Below are 24,652 nucleotides of genomic sequence, written 5' to 3'. Positions count from 1 at the left end.
CAACAAATATTTTATTTACACTGAAGCTTGAATCACACTGAGGGAAGGACCGGTGCTAAACCACTGGCCGACATGTCGCACACACTCCGGACAAGTCAGTTTGCAGAGTATTACTGTTTACTTTTTACTGAGTGTACAGAAAAAAATCGTGGTTATCATTTAAACATCTCAACTGGTTTTTACTTTTTAGCAAATTTACATTTTTATACAGGTGCTGATAATAGGAAGTCATAGAAGGCTCCCAAACAGAAAGGCTGTGGGTGTCTTCAAGAAAACCAGGAGAGCCAGGAGAGAAAAGAAGAATGATCTGAATGTTGAAGAGGAGCATTTCAGCTCTGTTCGTCACATTTAAATCAAGACTTCCCTTTTAAAAATAAGATAATGTAAATCTGAAATCTGTTCAACAGAAACCCGCTGACGCCATCAGGTAGCAAGTTTTTGCAGAGAGTGGGTCATGAGTGGTTTGGTTGAGTGAAAGTGGGAACACCGAGGCTCCCTGCACTTAGTGAAAAGAGCAACAACTGAGGGGCTGGGAAGAGGAGGAAGAGTGGAGGGCCACTGAGACTGCAGGGCAACGAGGACTCCCGCTGGAGTTCAGACGGACAAAAGTGAAGAAAGATGATGTCAAACAGAAGTGTGAGAGAGAGAGAGAGAGAGAGAGAGAGGGGGAGAGGTGCTCACTGCTCAGTACTTCTTGTGCTCTACGTCATCCGGTGGGTTCATCTCCACTTTTCTCTTGCCCACATCCATCCAGTTGGTGCTCAGGACTGTACCACTGGACTCCATCTGGACCGGGAGGAGAGACAGCACTGGAGTTACGCAACACCTTCTCTCTGCTTAAACAGGCCGAGGGCTTTTTATTTAAGTCCAAGTTGTTTCATCAAAGCTTAAGCGTCAAAGAATGAACACTCTGCTCAGATTGCTGCAATATAATTGGCTTATGAATACATATGTGACACCACAAACACTAAACTAATGTATAATAGTGCGATCCCAGGTCTGTGTGTGACGTTGTGATTGGGAATGTGATAAAGTGAACGAGTTCTGGAGGAGATTAGAGGGAAAGAAGTGTCCATAACTCTACCTCTGGAAAAGATTACTTACATTATTAAAGTATGTGAAAACATTTGGGGTACTTTCATACAATATCTAAACGATTTTGATCAAAGTGAGGTGTAAATATAAGCGGCCCTCTGCAGCTGCCTATTTGAACTCCTACTTTCTTTCCTCCTTGTTGATTTGCAGCTTGCTCTGCCGTCTGTTGTGCTTCACATTTTGTTCTTCCTTTGTTGTTGGAAATGCTATCATTTGAAAATGATTAACACAAAATACTGATGTTAGAAAAAGTCAGAGAATTCAAAACGCTGATTTCCATATAAACAGACTTTTTATTCTCTTAGTTTTCTCGGGTTGTTAAAATCAAACGCAGTTGAGACCTGAATGTTAAAACGCCGTCAGCTTCAGGCTGTCTGCTCACCTGATATCAGAGACAATTGTTCCCATCTCCTGTCTGACATTACCTGCACTCAAACCCATTTCCGTGAGAGAGGGAATTCAATTTTCCCTAATTACCTGTAATCACTATCTCACGTCATTTCGGTTCGACACTGATGCGTAGCCGTGCCAGGGTTGGAGAGTGGAGCGGAGCGAAGTAAACAAACTACGATGTTGTCGAGCAGTATTTAGACATCTTGACATCTCGTCCCGCCCTTGGGCATTCGGGATTCATTGCTTTTTTTTAACGGAGACACCGCATTATTAGACATTTGTGTAAAATGTTGTCATAATTAGCGTAGGAATTCTTAAGTTCTGGCAAAAAAATGTGTTTTGTGAGGTCACAGTGACTTTTAACCTCCGAAATCTAATCAGCCAATCCTTCAGTACAAGTGGACGTTTGTATCAAATTTGAATAAAAACCCTTCAGAGGTTGCTGAGATATCGCGTTCACAAGAATGGGACGGACAGACGTACAAAAAGTGGACGTTTTCTTTGGACTGAGACGATGCACCTAAAGAACACGCTGTGATGCTGGAGTTCATAACGAAACCTCGATTTAAACTCCGGTGAACCTTGTGAGCTCTATATTCTTGGTTGCTATGGCACTGTGGTTTAAGTGATTGCAGAAAAAGACTCATCAATGAGGAATAATACTTACAAAGGACTTGTTCATGGCTCGCTTGACCTCATCTGAACCATCGCAGTAGATCTGCTGGAAGAGCTTGTTGAGGGCTGCGTCTCCCTCCAGCTTCCCACTCTTCTCCTCCTCGTCAATGTCCATCACCACCTTGTCCCATTTGCCAGCGGAGAGGGAGGATGAGGGGCAGTTATCTGATGGAGGAGGGACACTGTGTTTAAAAACACTCCATATTGTTTCAGTTCAAGACCGAGTCAGAGGGGGTTTTAAACCGTCTGTAAGCAGAGCTCTTTAAACGCACTGAAACACACAGTTTTTCATTGAGATTTGAACTGGATTGAATACCTTGACTTTAATCATCTAATCACCCCAAGATTATTCACTTTGGTACTGACTCATCCGAGCCGGATGCTGAAGGATAACATTGTGATTTGATTTCTATATTTTCAGAATGCAATACGCCCACTATAATCCCCCCCTCTTCTACAAAAAGAGAGATGGAGAGTGGGGAAATGTAATCCCGACGTAGATTTACATAAATACAGCACCAGATGCACAGTAGACATATTCAGGCCAAGCGTGGACATGCGGCAATGTGATCCCATAAAAATCAGATGTCAAATGGCATGTTTAAATGAAACTGTAGACAAGTTCTAAGCAGGCACTTAGAAAACAGCGCGTCCTGGGGGCTGAGCCGGTTGGATGAAGAGGATGGTTTGGCTGCCCACTTAACTTCTACTGCCCCTTCCACACACACACACACACACACACACACACACTTACATAAGTAATTAATCCTGTCAGTAATGGGAATGTGTAGGCTAAAATACTGAGTCATATTTTGCCGTCATACCTTTCCCTCTCCCTGTATACTTTCGCCGTCAGACTAGTGAAAGATTCGAGCAGGGCTCGACTGCCCACTCTCATTTTAGTGCAGAACAGACAAACACAGGAGCTTATATTGATCTCTGCAGAGAGAGAAATAAGACGAGGGTGAGGGCGAAAAGGGAGAGACAGCAGAGAGATGAGAGCGGAGACAGGAGGGTAGTTGGAGGGGAAGAGTGTAAATGCAGAAGCTGTGGACTGACTTGGATTGAAGTGTTTGATGTTGGACTCCTGTCCTTCTCCCTCCAGCTTCTCCCATCTGATGCCATCTGTCTTCTTCATCCTGAACTCCACCTGACAGAAGAGACAGGGTTATGAGGACGGGGAGGAGAAGAAGAAGAAGATGAAGAGGCAGCGAGGGAGATAATGTTATACAAAATGATTGTCTTTGTCATGCGAGGGACAAAAATAACGCTTCCATTAGAGTGACAGCTTAAAAGTACAGGACATCAGATCATTATTGAGGCCAGAGAGGCTTTCTGTTCAAAACCGTCATCAACTCAGCCTGCAAGTGTGAGAGGAGGCTTGTGTGCGTCTGTGTGTGTGTGTGTGTGTGTGTGTGTGTGAGAGAGAGAGACATCAGGGATATGCGGGGGCACAGCTCAATCTCGAACCTCACTGACAGACATACTGCACTAACGAGATGCCTGTCAGCCAGAGGGCCAGTGTGAGAGACGGAGAGAGCGGGAGGGAGGCAGGAGAGGGGGAGATCCTAATTCCACACAGCAGCATCTGATCCAAATCATTACACTAGGAGAACATGGGAGAGGAGGAAAACAATGAGGGGAGAGAGGACATGGACACACGCTTGTAACGCTGAGCTGCATTGACAGGGCACATGCCAGCGAGACACGCAAAACATGCAAGACACGCAAGCCCCCCCCCCCCCCCCCCCCCCCAAACACACACACACACACCACCCGGCACCTATTAACGGTATGTGTGTTTGATATGAAAGACAGCGCTGGTTATGTCGGTGCAATTAAGGAACATTTCTGCTCTGCTGGGCGACGTGATGATTCATTTATGAGGGTGCCAGAGGAGAAGAGGGAACCAAGAGGCAGACAAGGTTAGAGATGAGGAGGCAGAGAGGCTGAAGCGTGAGTGAGAGGAGCAGATTGAGGAGAATAAGACAGTATGATCGCTGTTACCTCCTCCACCGGGGTGATGAGCTAGTGCGAGTGGAGGTACACTGATAGATCACTTCGGTAGGTGTCAGCGTTTTCTGCCCCGCAAAGGGCCTCATGCACAGCGAGGCATCTGTGCAGTGTCCGAAATTAACTTTAGAGACTAAAAAAAGAAGATCTCTGCTGAGAATACAGGTCGCTGCCCAAATAATTCATATTCACCCATCAAAAGAATGTGTCACCCAACTTTTTTGTGCACAGGATCTGTGCGTGAGTTAAGCTAAATTTGGACGCCCCTTCCTCCACAACCTCCCCACATCGGCACTGGGGGCTGTGTCTGACAATTTCTGCTACTTTCCAGAAACAACGCTCTGACATTCACACCCACTTCACACCGTGATTAACAAGGTGTGAAGAGGCGAGAAAGTAAGCAGGTTTTGAACTATACAACAGGGCTCTAGGCTCTGAATGCCTCACAGCAGAAGCTGCCTGTAAATGGGCATTGTTATATTCATATTTAAATAATTCATCACATCTTGCCCCTCATTTCAACCAGCTTTCAAATGTGGCCGGTCGGATCAGAGATTAACACTTTTGCCATAATGAGGTCGGACAACACGTAGCTCTTTTCAGCATAACCCGGCTTTTACAGCAACATGCTGTACATACAGGGAGTCAACACGAAAAGACTGAACGTAAACTAAATCACACCGCTACGACAGTGTCACGTTAGTTAACCGTCCCCTATAGAGTTCTGAGGTGACAGCAGATATTTTGTTTCGTCTAGAGTTCTGGAGGTGACACTTATTCATTGAATTAATTTCATGCAGAGACCGTAGGAGCACTTCAAAGCTTGGATTTGCATGAAACTCTGATGAGCTACTGTTTAACAAAATATCTGGTTCCCTAATTAGAAAAAAGAAGGTACAAGCCTGTGTGCATACAAATGCAATGAGAGAAGTTAACTAAGGGCGCGTTTCCACCTATAGTTCAGTAGAGTTGGTGCGATGTGGGAGTAAAGTTGCAAAGTTGCTGCATTTTTCATCTAGATCGCTGAGCGTTCACACTGCAGTTTGTGGAGCGCACCAAACGTTGTGAACTAATGTTTACAACTCTCCGACACTTCCTGGTCTCATAAAAACAGATCAGCACCAAATGTATGCGGTCTTAGGTTTTTTGGCTTTGGTGTTTCTATCAATCACATTTTGTAGAAGAAGGGGAACAATGTGGGCACGAGTTGTCGAGCATTTTCTTTCTTCAAATGAGACGCATCGAAGTGATGTCCTTGTTTAAGTTATGGAAAATTTATCTTATGGTCCGTTAAATCATTTATCAAGTACAAATGAAAAAACAATAGTAGATTTGACCTTTTAGTTACACCTATTTAGGTCCTTGGCCTAATTAATTGGCCAACTTAACACATCTGGTTCGGATATCATTCTCACCGAACTCTCGTGCACATGGAAACAAACTGAAAACCACTTTTTCAGGCGCGCCCAAAACCATCCGGACTATCTGATGTAACGCTCCAGGGTTTGGTTAAAATGGTCTCAACAGATCAGGTGTGAAAGCACCCCAAAATTTCCGAGGTGCATTTCAGTAAGCACTGCTAAGTAAAGTTTAAGCTTCTAGCACATTCAGCAGCTTCAATCACTTTATGTTTGAATTTCGGATCAATTGCGGGTTCATTCTCAAACTATGGTCCAGTGTTTGGTTACAACAAAGGTGCAACTTAAATATTAACTCATCCCAGTCTAACCTGGCTCGCTCTGCCAACTTGCGGTGACAACATGCTTTTCCCTCCGTGCATCAGTGATGTACCGTAAAGAGCTGCAACGATTAGACGATTTATATTTCAAGCAAAAAACATTTTGTGGCTTCAGCTTCTCAACAGAATTGTTACATTACCCGGGATACATCAGCGCTTCTGTGTTGATTTATTAAACCCTTTTCATCACTCGTGACTGTTTGTGTTTGATAAAGTGATTTCAATCGATTTTCGAGACAGCTCCTGTTGGCATATTAAATCATTTTTGTTTTATTTGACAGATGCACCTGCAGTCTGGGCACAGATGCTCCTTTGAGCTCTGTAAGGGGTCTTGTGGTGCGTTCAGACTTCAGCGTGTTATCAAAGTACTCAATAATCGACCTGCTCTGATGGCTGACAAATATGGCTAATTGGTGTTCAAACTAATACAGCCTTGAAGCAGTGCTTGTAATTTAGATTATGGGAGGTTGGATTTCTTTAGATCTTATGTCTTTTTTTAAATCATGCATTACGAAATGTTTTGTTTACCTTGTTGATGAACAGTTAGATATTCTGATAGTTACTCTTAAAAAGTTAAGATTTCTAGTCAGTTGAGTTTTCAGTTATAACAAGGCAGCACCTCAGCCGCCTGTCAGACTGCTTTCAATTGATTTGTTAATGATTGTAGCGGCAGAGACAAAGTTTCAGAACAGACGAAGACTAAAGACTGTTAGACCAGGCAAATTAAAAGTTATCATCTTTGAATGATCATCCAGTGGCAGAACTCAAGCCTGTGTGTGCGCACTTCTATGCGTGCCCGTGGGCCATACAACATTAATCTGCTGCCACATCTGTGCTTCCTGGCTTTTAAGGGACATGGCAGGCCAGGCGCCATGTGTGTCTCTCTCTGTGTGCGTTTCTGTGTGTGTGACAGGCGAAAAGATGGCTCGTAAAGGGATGTGACAGCAGAGCCACATACAGGAGCTGCCACCCACAGGACTCCAGGGGCTGGACTAAACAATACTGCACTCCACATACACACACACATATGGACACACAAACACACACACACACACACACAGACACATACACAGACACAGACACATACACAGACATGCTATTTACAGAGGGGCGCTGGGGTCCCGTGTCGATTGTCACATGTGTTTGGACCCATCACCCGCCCCCGCCTTGCCTTCATCCCTGCCACGACTCCTCGCCCAGCATCTTCTCCCTCTTTTTCCAGATCCCCGCGGATTTCAAAACAAACTCGGCAAGAAAGACGCATACATGAAATAAATATAAACATTCTCAGACGTTGACAGGCATGCAAATTAAAGAGCGGAGACGCCACTTTAGCTATTTGCCAAAAAGAGATGAGTTTGGAAGTGAACGAGCGAGTGTGGGTGGGAAGCCGCGTCGAGTGTGTTCGCGCGCACGCCTCCGAGTGTGTGTGCGTCAGCCGTCTGTTCTGATCAAACACACTGGTGTGTAATTGGCTCCCCGTTGTTGCGGTGACCCCTGCGGTTGGAATGTCTGTCGTGGTGGAGGACAGGAGGAGGTCGCACTGACGATAATGTGCTACAGACGACACTCACACTCACACACACAGCAAATACTTTGTGTAAATGGCACAAGTGTGTTTGAAGATTACTGTTCAGCCTCTGTATCTGTGTGTGTGTGTGTGTCTGTGTGTGTGTATTTGTGTATGTGTGTATGTGTGTATGTGTGTGTATGTGTGTATGTGTGTGTATGTGTGTGTGTGTGTGTGTGTGTGTGTGTGTGTGTGTGTGTGTGTGTGTGTGTGTGTGTGTGTGTGTGTGTGTGTGTGTGTGTGTCTTGCACACTCGCGCCCGGCTTAGCCTCCCCCTGCTAAGTTGTCTTTAAAGACAGCGAGGAGATGAAGCGTAAACATTGTGGAGCGAAGAGTGCAGGGCACCCTATTACAGAGACAGACAGGCCGACATTGGTTGGGAATCAACAGCTCCGAGGGCAATGCAGGTTTTTTTTTTCAAACGCTCATTAGGGATGCATGCCAATCTGGGGAAACTTGATTTGCTGATGCCGCTGTTCATTTGAATGTTTTTTCCCCCAGTGGCTTCTTGGCTTCAGAAAAATGAAACGGCTCTAAAATATTCAAATGAGACACGCATCGAGAAAGCTGCTCAGATGGTTGGGGTCTCTCGCATCGTCATGCACGTGTGCACACATATTTCACCTGTAGAGTTTTAAAAGACTTAGGAGCCGTTATGCCGTCTTGAACATTTGAATGCTGCAATTACCAATGAGGGTTATGTGTGTGTGTGTGTGCGTGCGTGTGCGTGTTTGTATATAGGGTCCATGTGTACCAGAGGAGCCCAGTGGACCAGGGAACAGTCAGGGCTTTGTGGGAGAGGAGGAGGGTTAGAACACTCTCTCTCGTTATCCCAGATGTAGAGGTGTGTGTGTGTGTGTGTGTGTGTGTGTGTGTGTGTGTGTGTGTGTGTGTGCAAGAGAGAGAGAGAAAAACAGGACAGAAGGTGTGTGTGTGTGTGTGTGTGTGTGTGTGTGTGTGTGTGTGTGTGTGTGTGTGTGTGTGTGTGTGTGTGAGAGACGCCATGGAGTGATAGACAAAACAAAGACAAAGAAGATAAATGATGGACAGAGAGGAAAAAAATACAAGTTATGAGAGAAAGTGAAGGACCATCTTCAGCTGCGGACTCTCTAAGACTGAGCCCTTGTTTAAGCTGCAACCCACGTGCACCTCTGGTATGCAGTGTCTGCTGTTGCCATGGAAAAGTGAGAAAGTGAGTGAGAGTGAGTGTTTTTTTTTTTTTCTTTTCGAGAGCGAGGGGGCAGTTTCTGTGCAGGTCAGTCTCTACTCGACACAGTGTAGCCGGTGGATATAATGCACACAATATAGATGTCAGGTTATGTAACGCTCCTAATCAAAGTTTTGCTCCAGTGGCACCACAGCGTATATTTTCAGCACCTGTGATCATGCGCTGCCCTTTCATTCCCCCTGTGGCCTCGCTGTAAAATAAACCAGAATAAATATCATCATTGCTTTCAGAGGCTCTGTGCCTCGGCTTGTTGACCTGTTTGGGGAAGTTAATGCCACAGCCTTTCTTTTTAGGTATTTGATGTTTTTCTGCTTGTGTGTTCATAGATGCTACACAAATATAGATCTAATTGAACCACAGGCAGTATTTCCCCTAGGTTTACAGAGTTGGGGGGGCAAAGACGACCAAACTTAAAGGAATCTGGGCTTCATCTGTATCCAACGCACTGTAGTAATTTGCCTAAATGTTGTTTTCTTTGGGTGCCAGTCGGTGTTTAATCAGACAATTTTATGATTAGGTCCGTATTAAAGGTCAATCCCCACATAGATAAATGAATCAGCGTTAACACATCCACTTATTCTAAATCACCACACAGAAGGATCACAATTATAGAAGCAATAATCAGGGTCACAATGCAAACACGGTTTAAATCAGTGTATTGCAGTGCATGAGCTACACCAAAATGTCTTTTTAATAATTGTCCAAATAATGTTCTCCAACAGAAACAGTCCAAAGTATAATCAAAAATCATGTTTCAGCTTCAAGCACAACAAAATAAAGAAAGAATTTCAGTTTGTTTAATTCTGTTTCTTTTTTTTTTCTGTAGAAGTGAATCCTCTTTTCAAACAAAATAATACAGGATCTCAAATAAGTTTCAGTTTCGTTTCCCCCCCCCCGTTAGGAGTGGAGCCTCTTCCCAAACAATTTAACAAAAGATCTTTGAACACCTGTCGAGTTTTCTGAGAATTTTAAAACATGCAACCATGTAGAGACAGAATTCACACGCCGTCGTGTAAATAAGATCAATAACATAAGGCTGTTTAGTTTGTTTACTAAAGGGACAAGGATGTTCTATAGGAAACAGATCCTTAAATGACTTCTGTTGGGATCTGATGCTATTCAGAAAATACAATTAAATAAGATTAACTTGACTTCCAAGCGGGGTGGGAGGTGCCGTCGGGGGGGCAAGAGGTGCCTAATATAATGTTAAGGGAAACACTAATAGGTCTAGGTGTTGCTAGAATTGTGTTAGTGCCAATACAATGCAAGTTACGGTACCCTGCCAAAAATATTATTTTATTGATCTTCCTTAGAAATACAGAGGCGCTTTGTAACAAAGAGAATACACACAAGAGAAGACAAACCTCTTAACGCAGCTGAATCAATATTTTGATAATAACATTTTAGAGTTTCAATCATTGTTAAGCTGTCAGGCCCGTGACTTTACAGACAAACTCCATTGGCTGCGCACACGGGCCGCGGCTGGGCTATATTTTTACACATGGCTTGTCCATTTATCTCCCTCTGTGCGCGGCTACGTGGCCTTCTACAGGTAAAAATAAGAAACATACCTCTATTGCAGGTTTGAATATGACATACTGTTCAACAAGGTTCAACGGGTCAGATTGACTGAGGGTTTTGCTGCAGTTTAAAATCAGTACAGGCTTTCTTATGATAAGAGATTTATATTAAGTATTTGTCTGCACCCACGTCAGTAAATCCCTCTGTCTACTTGTGTAGGTGGCTTGTCTATATTTTGCGCTTCTTATTGAGTCTCTTTTTCATTTCCATAAAGGTCGTCGGTCTCAGATTGGATTAATAACACAACTACTCCTAAAGATTGCTATGCTATCATTTTATGAGTAATAAACTTCTTTTTTTTTCCTCACGAGGAGTTTCAGTTTAGTGGAAGTAAACTTTGTGAAGCCAAGATCATTATCCCTTATTCTCTAGACTTGGCGTACACAGTGTCAACGACCGCTCGTGAACTCCGATCAAACTGTCAAACTGGGCAGCGCTGATATAAAATAAATCCATTTTCTCATTTTACAACTCAACGCTACACTAAAATATGTTTCTGAAAACACTAACACAATATTGATTTAGATTTCATCAGCGCTGCCTAGTTTCACTAGTTTGAACAGAGTTCACGAGCAGTCGTTGATGCTCGGCTCTGATTGGTTGAGGGTCTTGGGGGAATCGAACAGATGTCATCAGGAGCAGACAGAGCAGCTTGTTGCAGAGGTACATGACTTTTTCCACAGAGCGTCCGTCTCCATCAGGATATAGTGACAATTCCAGCAAATATGAATAAAAACGTATTCTTTCATGGAACGAAAGTGGTTTACTGGTTAATGGTGGTTTATTGTCATTTCTCTCACTACAAATTACAGACTTATGAGTTTTTGTTGGGTAGGATGTCTTTAGGAAGATTCTGTGTCCAAAAACTGTGGAGGGATCATCCACTACCATCACGAAAATACTTCTTAGGAATGCACAGGGCCCCAGGGAAGAAAGCAGAGCTTTGCGTTGTACTGTATTGGCAAGATTGGAGTGATCAATGGGCTAAAAGATAAATTCCTCCTCCTTAACGATTAAAAAAACAATCAAACAACTCACACAAAACCGGCCTCTTGATCCTCGGGCTAAAACCTGACAGTGGTCTAAACCCTGAATCAGCACACACTCAGCCAGCACACTCATTAGCCCACATCCTCTAAAATACACACTAATTAGTCTATAGTAAAAAGTGCCCTTCCTACTCATTAGGCCCATAATCACCTTAAACAGTGGCGAGGAAAACTGTGAGAACAGCCCGTATAATGTGTGTGTGCTGTGTCTGTGTGTGTGTAGGAGTGAGGATTTGCGCATATGTGTGAATCTCCTGTGTGCCGCTCAGATGAACTGCGCTAATGTCTCCACAGGAGCCGCTCTCTATACAGCGAGAGTGGATTTTCTCATTTCCACTCCGGATACAGTAAGCTTAACCAGCAATAAGGAATTATAGGTAGTGACAGCCAGCTTTACACTGCTTTAAATTATTGAAGAGATTTAAGATGCTAATCTCAGAGTGGTAATGATCAGTCACAATTTCAGTGAGCTGCTTAAACCGGCGTCGGCATGGTTTCCTTCTTTCCTGTTTTTTATTATCTGACATTTGAGTCAGTAACATTTATTTTTTCAACAAAGACACAAAAATAATTAATGATCAGCTATTAAGACGACTAAAGCCTGGATACACAGAGATGATATTGGGGCATTTGATGCTGCAGTTCAGAGATTTGAAGCACAGTGAAAGAAGTGCCTGCATTTCTCCAGTGTGTGACATTACCACATCATATTTTCTTTATGGGGACATAAAAGAGTGTTCCCTGACATGTTTAATAGCCTGCGTCTTTATTGTTGAGAGTAACTACTGGGACGGCAAGGCTACACGCAGTGTTCTCACTGATTCGGAGTAAAACGTTTCCCTCTTTCGACTTTCAAAACTTTAGCTGGAGTGCTTCCATGACCTAAAAATGTTGGTTCTGCCTTGTTTGTTTATGTTTTTCAGTTCAGAAGAGCTGTAAGGTGGTAAACAGTTTTATACTGCACTACAGCTGAGCTCGCTGCGGAGAAAAACATCTGAGAGCCACCATCTCATACTTCTGCACGAACAGGCGGTTCATTCTGTAAAAGGACCCATTTGTTAAATTCCTTGTTGTTTTATGACTCCCCACAGAGGAAGTGCCATATTTCCTGACTTGCCTTCAACTTGACACACCATTGAAAACGCGGATAGTCCAGAAATCCAATGGTCATGACAAATTGTATGCTGGCAGCTACGATGTCTGCTCAGTTTGAGGCTGTTTTATCATCCCATGTTATTAATTGTTGGTCAGTCGTGGTCACTGTGAACCCGGAAAGGACAAAAGGAAACAGGTTTTTGTTTGTTCCAGAACAAGTGGCTCTTGGTGTGCCTTTTAGTGCACAATGGACCATTAAACACAGCTGGTGTAGGTGAAAGCATGCACGTCTGAGTCCATACGAATTATTCAGTCAAAGCATTTTTGAAAAACGTGTGTTTCTCTGCACGTTTTGGTCTTTCATCCACACGTTACCGCAGTTATGGGCTCCTGAAACCAGAGTTTTCTGTAACCGGAGTCCAGGGTGAGCTTAATGGAAAGGTACGGTTTCAGCAGTCATGTGTGGACAGGAAAACCGAGGAAGACGTGATTTATTGTCGACATTGTTTGACGTCACACAGTCAGTTGTATCCATGGAAACTTGTGGAGCACTCTAGAAGTGACTGTTACGGAAGACCTCGTCATAACACTGGTGCTATTTAGCAACTTATCAGCACTTTGTGTGTGTCTCACTGTCAGTCACGAATGAATCCGCCCAGACTCAGTTCGCCATTGTTGTTTTTCCGGTAGTCATTTTTTTTTCAGCCTTGTCATTGGCTAAAATGGCCTTCCTGTTAGGAGTGCTACCGCCACCTACTGCTGTGGCATGTGCATGACATTGTTTGAGGCGGATTTTGCGATTTCATGTTGACGGAGATATTTTTTATCACACCGCTGGTGTGGAATTGTTTTGTTTTTTTAACCGGGGGCCGTAAAAGTTTGGTTTCAAAAATACTTGTGTCCGTGTGGACTAGGCCTGAGAGTTTGTGTTTGTCATTTCATCTGTCACAGCAAAATGTCTGATAAACCTGTCAAAAACATGTCAAATCATCAAAAATGTATTCCAGAATATAAAATATGCAAAGCTGCTGTAGTTCAAATCGGCATTTCTTCCTAAAAAGTGGACCCCCGGTTGATTTAGAGAGTTTCAACAACACACCAACTGGTCGAGCTGAAGGCAAAGTGACTGTGTTACCTTTGTGGTGAGAATCTTGAAGTTGCTTTGTTCAGGGACGACGGGGTGTAGGAGGTGGAGGTGGAGGTTGTAGTTCTCCCCTGATGCCAGCTGTATCGTGGCAGAGAGCTGAGGAAACCACAGGCACCAGACATTAGGCATTATCCCTCAAGTGAGGCAGTAAGCAACATGCAAACATGTCATAGATCAGGGTGTCACAGTTTCAATTCCAAGAATTTGACAGTTGTCAGGGCAACTTGCCGTCATATATAACCTCCTTATTAAACTGGTGCTTCGCTCATTGGCAAGTTTCAAACCATGATTACAAACTACACCACTCTTGAATGTAATGTGTCTAACTACGTTTAGTTGTTAACCAAATGTCCAAGTTTTATTTGTGTTCTCAATAAATATCAAGAAAATTAAATCTCCTTAAAATTAAATAAAAGTTGAATGAATGAATAAATAAATCCAACAAACTGTTGATCTTTACGAAGCAGGAGATGACACTAACAAAGCCCTACTTGTGACACCCGGAGTAAGATAACAATCTAGTGATCCCTTTGTTAAAGTGACATCAATATCATGTAAACAAATGGATAGAAAAGGAGTGTGTGTGTGTGTGTGTGTGGGGGGGGGGGGGGGGGTATGGTGTCAGCTTGTCCGTGAGAGTAATTATCTGATGTGTCTGGTTTGTCGGCCAGGAGTATCCTCACCCTGTCCCCTTCAGCCACGGAGTGACCAGTGATGAGGGAGGGGGGTCAGACAGCTCCTAACAGCCTGTCACTCACCGGGACTGGGTGGGTGGCTTGTTGGTTTAGAGGGACATGGAGTCGGCTGTGGCCCAAATCATCACACCCCTGACACACTTGTCACTTGGCAATAGCTGCCCTCATATAAAAAAGCACTAAAAAAAACTGCCCACTCATGGAAAAACTCGACTGTTATCACCTCATCAGTTCTTTTTTTTGCGGAGGAACAGCACACCACTTCAACTTGTAATCGTTTGCAATTCAACACCTACAACTTCACTAAAAGTGGACGTTCTGATTTGGCACCCAATCTATGTAAGAAGTAGTTCATTGGGGATAAAAGCTTAGAAAGTTAGCTAAAGTGGCTTTTGGGCAATTCCACAAAACTATCAAAGCCTTAATATTCATTTCCAGTTGGATTCCTGCGCTGTCTGTGGGTATACAGCTGCTGCGTACTCAGTCACCAGGGGAAAGAACTGGATCCACTGCCTTTCATCTTTAATTTCTTCTGTATACCTGACCTAGTAAAAAATATATGAACTTATCCGTACTTCTCACCACAGAGGGAGCTTAACAAGGGACTGTGGGATTCAGAGCAAGTGAACAATTTCATTTGAAATGGGGTAAACTCAGTTTGTTATTCTATTAGGAAAGACAAAGCCGTTCCCTGGGGTGCCCCGCAGTTACCCCTCGGAGAGGGAAAGAAGCAAAGGAAAAGAGAAAAAGAGAAAGAAAGAGGGATTTCCCTGGAGGGCTCTGAAGTTGATCCTAGATCAGTTATGCCTTCTATCTACAGACAATTAGGAGGTTGGAGAAGCTGGGGAGGGTAAATTGTTCTTAGATCTGTACTTTGGGGGCAATGTTAACAAGGCACCACTGGAGGCATAGTTGGGTCCATGGGGAGAGTGTGTATATGTGTGTATGAGACCCACCTAATGGGCCCCCCTGAGGAAACAACCGACAGCTATCCCATCTCTGATCCCTACACACACCCAAAAAAACCCAGACTCTCTTCACTTCAATACTGCATTTAAGTGTGTGTTTATACCTCTCTTTCCATGAAGTTGACACAAACACCATCCTTGGGTACATTTTTTGCCATGACTGTGACAGTGACTTGAGACTCCGTTTGGTACCAGTCATATCTGCAAGAAACACACACAGGAAATCTGACTAACAAGCCTGAGGAACACTACTGTTCTGAATGCACAAACTTCACGAAAATACCAAGAACCTCAAATAACAAAAAGCAGCTCATCGTTAACATGTCTCCTCTATGTGTATTGTTTTCACAGTAATAAAGAGTGGAGCTGCTTTGATGAACCAAGACTTGGTTAATCATGCTGGTGTATTGCAAAAGAGATGCTTAAATAAGGCATAATTTACATTTATGCACTTACTTCACAGGTGGAACCGCTGGTGTCTGCGGGGTCATTCAGCCCCCGAGACGGAATGACAATTAGAGAGGAGGACGGGGTGATGAGGCAGAGGGATGACAGGAAAAGGACAAAAAAATTAGAGAAAACGTAAAAACAAAAGAAGCTCAGTAAGGCTCCTGTCTTTGAACAGGAGCATACACAAGACTGATGCTGAGAGCAACAATGCCCCCAGGTGGCCGTGCAGAGAAACTCACACTGTTGGCGCTGCCCATCTGTGTCTGCTCTGGAAAGAAAGAAGAAGAATTTGAGTGAGGGACAGGTGGAAACATTCAATTCACCCACTTAAGGATCGATCTGAAGTCTCTAAACCACGATGATGGCAAAGCTTCAACACAAGTTTTAGCACACATTTGTCCACTGATGCACAATAGCAGACAGAAATGCCCGCACAGACACTCTCCCACCCTCCACCAGTTTGTTTACTGGTCCGTCCACGCCCATCAAAAAGCCCTGTGAGCCCAAGCGGGCCTGATCACCGTTTACCAGCATGCTATCATACATTATTCAATGACTTCATTACAGAGAGAGAGCACAGAGAGAGAGATGAGACGATGGGAGGCGTGGTGATGTTGTCTTAATGAGGTCGCGATTGAAATGGTGCGGAGTGGGGGCTGTTTGGAGAAAAAGACTGTGTGTCAGAGTTTGTGTATATTTAAACAAGCAGGGTGCCACATGTGATAGAATAACCAGGTGCCCTGTGTGTGTGTGTGTGTGTGTGTGTGTGTGTGTGTGTGTGTGTGTGTGTGTGTGTGTGTGTGTGTGTGTGTGTGTGTGTGTGTGTGTGTGTGTGTGTTTGTGTGTGTTTGTGTGTTGGTGGTAAACATACTGTCAGCGGAAGAAAAAACTGCTGCTGGTGGTGTGAGCTTGAGCAAGCGCAAGTAGGGTACTTTCAAGTTTTAGTGGGGGTGATGTGCGCCCTGGTGTGCATTTGTCTATGTCTGTGTGTGCATGCTGTCTGCGAGCAGGCCTGTGTTGGGTCTCATCGGGGGCTTTCAAACATCAGTAACGTTAACTCTGATGAATCACACCGCTCCCGGGAGTACGTGTGCATGCGGGTGTGAAGCGTGTTTGTCAAAACTCATGCTCTTGTTTACTTGAGATGATCCAGAGGGCCCAGGCATCACCGGCAAACAGAAACACACCACGCAGACATGGCATGCATCTTTTATTGGACCGAGCACTTCTGCCTAAACACTCACTCTGTGGATTCATGGACGTGTGCAAGCTCATTTGTTTGATCAGATGGGATGATCGGCTCCCTGACTGGCCCATTTAACTTAGTGTTTGATAGCAGGGAGTAAATAGAATATGGAAGTTAAAAGTGCAACAGGTAATGGATTTGGAAGTCTGAAACTATTTTTTGTTGAACTAAAACCACCATGGGCAATAGCGTCTCTCAATAATTCATGCCTTTTAAACTTTTTAAATACATTGAAGCAATTAAATAAAGAGTGTTTAATATCCCAATAAAGCTAGTTTCAAGACCAACATCAGCTCTGACTAATGGTAATAAAAACACGGTGAAAACATTATAGGAGTTTCAGCTCAGCTACTTAGTACTTACCCCCCTTCATCTCCTCACACCGCTTGATCCAGACCTCAAATGATTCGTCAGAAACTGTGGAAATCACAAAAAAGAACATGCTTTCTTAACTAATATAGATGTTTTTTAATTAATAACTGAACTAGAAAATACCGTGTAAACATTTGAGGACATCAGTGAGGTTTAAATGAAGTCGAACGTAGTGATAGACCGATACATCGGCCGGCTGATATTGGCGTTTTTTTGGTGTATCGTAGTGGCCGATGCAGGCTGCTGCGTTACCGTTTTTCCCGACATCATTTACACACATGCGTCCACAGGCAGCTCTGTGTTTATGGAGATGCCTTTTTTTTGTTCCTTTTTCAAAATAATTGAGACTCGTAACATTTGTAATCATCATTGTGTAATTTTTATGATGTAAATTGAGACAGCAAAAGTCGCATCGGCTCCAAATATCGGGTCAAGAAAATCAGCAGTCCGTATCAGTCATTGGCTAAGGTTGATGAAAAAAAAAAAAAATTGACATCGGCCCTAAAAAATCCATATGGGTCGATCCCTAAAGTGGTTTGACAAAGTGCAGACATCAAATTTAAATAGGTTTGTTGCCAAAGCTACAGCACAAACAACACAAGATGTGTTTAAGATATTACTGGTGGTAAAATGAGAGGCACATTTTAGAAACAAAATTTGTTAACTCAAAAATGGATTGTTTGAAAATGGATTCACAGCTTTTTTGACAGCGCTGATCACTAATGGGACTTGATATTTTAAAGTCCATTTCCACCGTCCCATTGATTTAATTCTGACCACTTATCAAGTTACCAATAATAGCCCTAACAGGGCTGATGCTCCAAATAAAGATCCAAAGCATGTCTTTTATAAAAAAGAATAACAGCTTGCTCTGTAAAGTATATCCATGAGTTCGATTCATGTGCCTTAATGACAGTGACAATGTTACAGCCATTCTTTGCCATTTCCTTGTTCACCTTCTGCTCACTCGAGCTCCTTTTACAAAAACTAGGCCACTGATAAATAGAACATAAAGTACATACAAATATAATTAAGTGAGAATTTAAATGCGGTCGTTCATGTTCTAGTTGAAGATAATGTAGCTGTAGTAAAAGACAATAATGACATTCTCGTCACAGCTTATATGCATATTGAAATGGTGGCAGCAGTAGCTCAGTCCATAGGTGACTCGGCTGGGAACGGGGTGCCGAGGTGCCGTTGAGCAAGGCACTGAACCCCACAACTGCTCGGGGCGCTGAGCCATTGGCAGCCCCTTCGCTCTGACATCTCTCTATTAATTGCATGTATATAGGTCCTGTTTGTGCATGTGTGTATTTTGGGCCTGTGTGTGTGTAACCTGTATAATAATAATAACAGAGTGAAACAACTGAATTTCCCTTGCGGAATAAATAAAAGGAAAGAGGTAGTGATAGTGTTTAGGTTGACAATGGCTACAGTTGTGAAAATGTGGCTTGACTAGCTTGCGTGATCTGGACTTGTACGAACACATGGTCTTAAACCTTTTAATCCTTATCTGACATCTTGGAAAGATCCCTCGAACCAAACCCAGTCCTGGCTATTTTTGGTCTTTGCACAACAGCTCTTTTGTAACATCCTCATGTGGCCTGATGTTAATGAACAGAAAAACAAACAAAGCCATCAACATGTTCGGCCCTTCTGAAGAGACGAGAAGGAAAAAAGCAACCATTTCTAATTATTTTGACAGGGCTATAACAAGATATTTGTAATTTGATATTAACTTCTTTACTTGCAGTCATTTTTCACTATTTATGGACCAAACGATAAATCAATTACATGAGAAAATTATCTGTAGATAATGAAATTAAGTTTTGAGTGCAGCCCTAAAGGGTCGCCCACACCAAGAACTATAATGATGTGAGCAACCACACTGATGCCAAGCTCGAGCTGCCCCATGTGTCCCTCGTCTTCTGCACTATTGTGTTTTCTGAATGCCATCAATTATGTTACATAAAAGAGTGAGTGAGAAATGGCAGACACAACATTTATAAAGTATGACTGATTTAGCTTTTAACTGTCTTATTCTCATTAATAAGAATATGAAGAAAAATCATGGAAAAAACAGAGAGAGAGAGAGATGTTGATTTGAGAATGATTGGTTGCTGGTTCGAATCCTTCTGTGTGGAGTTTGCACCCCCCGTGTCTGCGGGGGTTTCTCCGGGTTCTCCTGCTTCCTCCCACAGTCCAAAGACGTGCATGTGTTAGGATAATTGATGACACTTGCCCGTAGGTGTGAATTTGAATGGTTGTTTGTGTTGTGTTGTTTGTGTGTTGTTTGTATGTGCCCTGCGTGGCGTCCTGTCCCTCACGATCGGCTCCAGCCCCCCCCCCCCCCCCCCCGCGACCCTGATAGGGACAAGCGGTTGAAAATGGATGAATGGATGTAGCTTACATTGTGTTTTAACATTTTACTGTAAATTCGGATTGATTCATGTTGGCTGTCAGTGTTTCTATCGTTCATTAAATCACTCTGAAAGTGACCCGAACGCTATCATTCGCCGCTGTCATTGTCGTTATAGTTGTGCAGTTTGGTCTTAATGCTTTTGGCTGTATAAATATCTTTTTAAATGTCTTAAAACTCTAGTAGCACTGCAGAGCTGTTTTTCCCCATGTTGTGAATCTTGTGCACGCAGTTGGTGGTAACACACCAAGATATGTAGCAATGCGCCAGCAAAGGCAGTGAAGAAGACGACTGCTAGCATTAACTACAGCTTAAAACATATAAATAATAAAACATAAAAAGGTCTCCCGATATACAAATATGATGGACAAGATGGAATTCAAGAATAAACCGAGTGAACTGCCAAGCTTTTATCATTGCCAGATACCACAGGGAACTATGGAAACAGAGGGAAAATGTTTAAAGCTTGTTTGTAGTCAGTTTGACCCACATTTAGCTTAGTTTTGTCAGTGAATAATGAAGTAAAATAGTAATTAAGTAAAAATGCTGATGCTGTGTTTCCTGCAGTAACAGTGATTTCGGACGGTGGTTAAACTGTTTATCAGAACTATATCTGAAGTGTCCTATAATACACTGTTAAGATCCCTGCCAGACTATCCGAACGGAGGATTTTCAAGGCCACAGTGGAAGCAATATCGGCTTTAGGGTACTTGTCCGTCCGTCCGTCCGTCCGTCAGTCCGTCCGTCCCTCCCTCCCTCCCTCCCTCTCCCCCTGAGGGCCCGGCCTGTTTGTACTCAGACTGCCTGGGCCCCGCGCGAATGCTTCTTGCTGTCTATACGTCATCACGCCGACACACGTCACACGCATTGATGACGTCATCGTGATGCAACGCTTTGTTTACAAATCTTTCCATAGACCTCTGAGTTTTTGTGCGTGTTGTCCGACTGTTTTGAATATTTTCATCCGACCAAATCTGCAGTAAACACTCCACCTCTGCATCACACCAACTCTAACCTTGCGCCGCCATTGTTTTAAATGTCCGTGCATGGTCCCTCCTTTTTTCTATGTCCCCACATAAAATGAACCGCCGTAGGCCTCGTGCTTGTACATGTGCTTTACAAAAGCCCACCTCTCCCAAACGCTCCTTGGCGCGGTACGGTTGCACTCACACTGGTCAAAGGAACTCGACTCACGCCGTGGAACCTGTTTGGGCACGCTACGGAAGGACATTGTGAGAAATTCTGTACTTGAAAGAAAGAATGATCTCTTGTATTTTATCCCTAAAGCTGAATGACACAGGTTTATCACTTTGTATTCAATGAGGGGCGTGAAACCAACAAGAAGTTTGTACTCAAGGCCCAAATAGGCTGTGCTCACCATCCAGTTGTTGTCCCTGAGCGAAAGCTGCATGTGCTGAGTCAAAGTGGTTCAGGTGGTATTCTGCGATTCTGTAGTCGGAAGACAAAAACGTGCCACATGGACTTACATCAGACAGAGCTGGAAGAATAAAAGTGACCTCTTCTGACACACAAAAACTGGATCGTATAGCTCGTTAAAGAAGTTAAATTACTAAAAACATTTCTTGTACATAAAATGTAGGACTGACTGGAGAGAAAAGTAGAACTGTGTGTTTAATGTGTTAAACTGTCATAGCAGGTGTGAAAGGTTTAATGTTCACTGGTCAACTTTATAATATTACAGATTATAAAAAACAACACTGTCGCTGGGTCCATGGAGTAGCTCCAGCTGAGCACAAACAACAAACACCATGAAGTCATGTTATCGTACACACCCTGTTCGCATGAAAGCAAGGGGAAGGCTGGGCTTTAGCTGCTGAGCTCTTTTGGCATCATCAACAGCACCTGCAGAGAGAAAACAGCACCATGATTATCATACATATACTGTATATATTCATCCAGCCTGCACCATTTAGAAAATTAACACTCATGCAACCGCAATTTCCTCTAGTGAAGCCTGTTGTCAGATTATTAACTCCAGAAATATGATTTTCTGACCATAACTTAGTGTTGGAGGGGCAATAATAAATGTTTCTATATTATATTATGGGCAGTAGGGATGGGAATTGATAAGACTTTGCTACCTATGATGATTCCAACTCCACGCTGTGGACTATTTCTTTCTCCCCACCACGACTAATTCTTGTATCAAGTTCCCAGCAGTGACTTTGACATCATTGTTTTGGCATGTGCAGCTGTCAACCCCCCCAAAAACACATGCCCACACTAATAAAATGAATTGATAAGCTTGGAGGCACATGACTGAGGTCCCATTTCCAATCTGTTAACAGTTTGCAAACTGGAACCGGTTCTCGATTCCCATCCCTAGTGGGCAGTTACTAACAAGGACAACGACACAGTTTTCAAAAGACATTTCTATTTCCTGCAAACAAACAAGTATATAAGCAAGTATAATCATGCATATTCATGCAAAAGGATTGTGTAAGCGCATGTAGTCTACGGACTTACAGCTGTAGTTTTTCAGAAGTATTTGGGCATAGGCACGCTGGCAAAACCACTCAGCGTTGTCAGAGTCTCCTTGCAAGACCTCATTAAGTTCCTACAAGGAAAGAGGTGGAATTTAACTGGACATCTTAAAGTGCTCTTTTGATTCAGAGAGTTGTGATAATGATGGTAGAGTAACATACTAAAAATTAATAAAAGATGACACTGGCTAACATGTTTGTCTCCTCTGTTTCCTACATTGTCACCACCAACCACGTTTAAAGGAAATATTATTCCGGGATCTATTTGGCAAATAGTAGTGAAGGTGCTGATTTTGAGACATCAGAGCAGTTTTCATTATTCACATAATGAACTAAGGCAGAGATCTTCAACAGGGCGTCTACACAACTTTGATGATAGTCTTACTGGCTTATAGGCAAGGTAGCCACTAAGGTAGTCACTAAGATAGTCACTAAGATAGTCACTGAAGTAGTCACTAAGGTGGTCACTAAGGTGGTCACTAAGGTAGTCGTTAGAGTAGTCGCTAATGCAACCACTAATGTAGTCCTTATGGTAGTCGCTAAGGTAGTCACTAAGGTAGCCGCTAACGTTGCCACTCAGGTAGTTACTAAGGTAGTCACTAAGGTAGCCACTGAGGTAGCCACTGAGGTAGCCACTGAGGTAGCCACTGAGGTAGCCACTGAGGTAGCCACTGAGGTAGTCACTGAAGTAGCCACTAAGGTGGCCACTGAGGTAGTCACTGAGGTAGCCACTGAGGTAGTCACTGAGGTAGTCACTGAGGTAGCCACTAAGGTAGCCACTAAGGTAGCCACTAAGGTGGCCATTGGGGTAGCCATGCACTGATACAATTGAGCAGAATGACTCAATGTGCCTTCCAGATGTATACTTCACATTAACATATGTTGTATAAAAATGTTAATATGTTGATAATGATCATTGTAATATCTTAGTATTGCACCATCAAAATCTGTGTATAGGCTTTAGGCCGCTCTAGCTGCTAGGCCAAATTTTATATGCAACTCAATTTAACTCAATATTAACTTGGAAAAACTAGAGAGAAAATAGCCATAAAAGTCAATAAAACCAGCACAATAAGTCCCCGACTTCCAGCTGAATATTACAGAGTTTTCATGCGGATACCCTGATGCTATGGCTGCTATGTATTCAAAACGCATTATAACTAAGAAATATTGCATTTGTAATGGTGTAAAGTACAACAACATAAAAGTGCTGCTACCGAAGGAAATGTTAAGTTATAACAAGTTGATGATTCCCTGATCTTCTTGCAAAGTGATGCTAGCAGGAATCGTTAGCTGACTTGAACAGCTAACATTACATTGTAGTACATTACTTCTAGTGTCGAACACGTAATTGCATCAGAAACGTGAACATCACACGTTGAAAAAACAGTTAAGTAGTCATAAGAAGTTAACGTGATGGGACAAGAGCCGCCTGATGCTAAGTATAGTATTCACCTCCAAAGCTTTTTGTGGATCTTCGTCAATGAAGCTGTCGGTGAAGCTGCTGAAGTGAAAAGAGACCAACCGTTAACCAGCTGCGGTTACAGATGAATTAAAGATGATTAAAAAGAAAATTACGAAGTTGCACTTGCCGTTCGGTTGCCATGGAGTTGCTGTTGCTGTGGGCAGTTGAGGAAAGTTCTAGCACGATGTTGAGACTTCAGGAAACGTGACAGCAGCAACAGACGCAGCAGCAGCAGCAGCAGCAGCGGCGGGCCTGTCAACATCCGCCCGCACAGCCTCACTCTGCCACAGCGCCCCCACCGGCCCGGAGGAGGCACGACACCACAGCCGACATGGAAACATGGAGGACTAAACGTGACTTAAGTCTAAATAAATAAATGCTTGGATAAATGTTTAAATAAATATATGCAGGAATAAATGTATACAGAAATGCATCAATAATGTATAAATAATAAAGAAATAAATAAATACATGCTTTACATTTATTTCAATTTTTTTGCTTTTTAAATACAGGAATAAATGCAGCAATAAATGAATATATGAAAATAAATGTATTAATAATGTATAGAAATAAAACAATAAAGAAATACATGATTTACATTTATTTCTATATTTTTGATTTTTAAATACAGGAATAAATGCAGAAATAAATGAATATATAAAAATAAATGTATTAATAATGTATACAATATAAAACAATAAAGAAATACATGATTTACATTTATTTCTATATTTTTGTTCACCTACATTTATTTATTTATGTGTCCATATGTTTATGAGGTAGGAGGTCCCATTTATTTATTTATTTCTGTAGTGGTGGAAGACTTGTAAATATATAAATAAATGCATGAATAAATATACAAATAAAGGAATAAATGAATAAATGCAGAAATAAATGAAAGAAATAAATGCATTAATAATGTATAAATAAATAAAATAATTAACAAAAA

The 24,652-nt window shown here is 42.6% G+C and overlaps 1 protein-coding gene across 2 annotated transcripts; it reads right to left on the bottom strand.

Moving 5' to 3' along the window:
- Window positions 1-27: 27 nt before the first annotated feature.
- sugt1 (SGT1 homolog, MIS12 kinetochore complex assembly cochaperone) lies at window positions 28-23,945 on the bottom strand. Of its 2 annotated transcripts, none has more exons than XM_083927974.1 (13): window positions 23,831-23,945; window positions 23,694-23,742; window positions 22,222-22,312; window positions 21,528-21,597; window positions 21,113-21,183; window positions 17,307-17,360; window positions 15,937-15,965; window positions 15,704-15,726; window positions 15,352-15,448; window positions 13,573-13,680; window positions 3,223-3,313; window positions 2,156-2,328; window positions 28-786 (listed from the first exon to the last, which is right to left on the bottom strand). In XM_083927974.1, exons 1-13 carry the CDS (start codon window positions 23,842-23,844, stop codon window positions 685-687), a joined length of 972 nt encoding a protein of 323 aa, XP_083784100.1. In that variant the 5' UTR covers window positions 23,845-23,945; the 3' UTR covers window positions 28-684. The 2 variants fall into 2 exon arrangements, with proteins under 2 accessions (XP_083784100.1, XP_083784101.1); XM_083927975.1 differs by having other exon boundaries at window positions 23,694-23,739; window positions 23,831-23,940.
- Window positions 23,946-24,652: the final 707 nt, after the last annotated feature.

The sequence above is a fragment of the Echiichthys vipera genome (genome assembly GCF_963691815.1).
Source record: "Echiichthys vipera genome assembly, chromosome: 15".
Classification (NCBI taxonomy): Eukaryota; Metazoa; Chordata; class Actinopteri; order Perciformes; family Trachinidae; genus Echiichthys; species Echiichthys vipera.
This window is presented reverse-complemented; position numbering and strand designations above follow the sequence as displayed.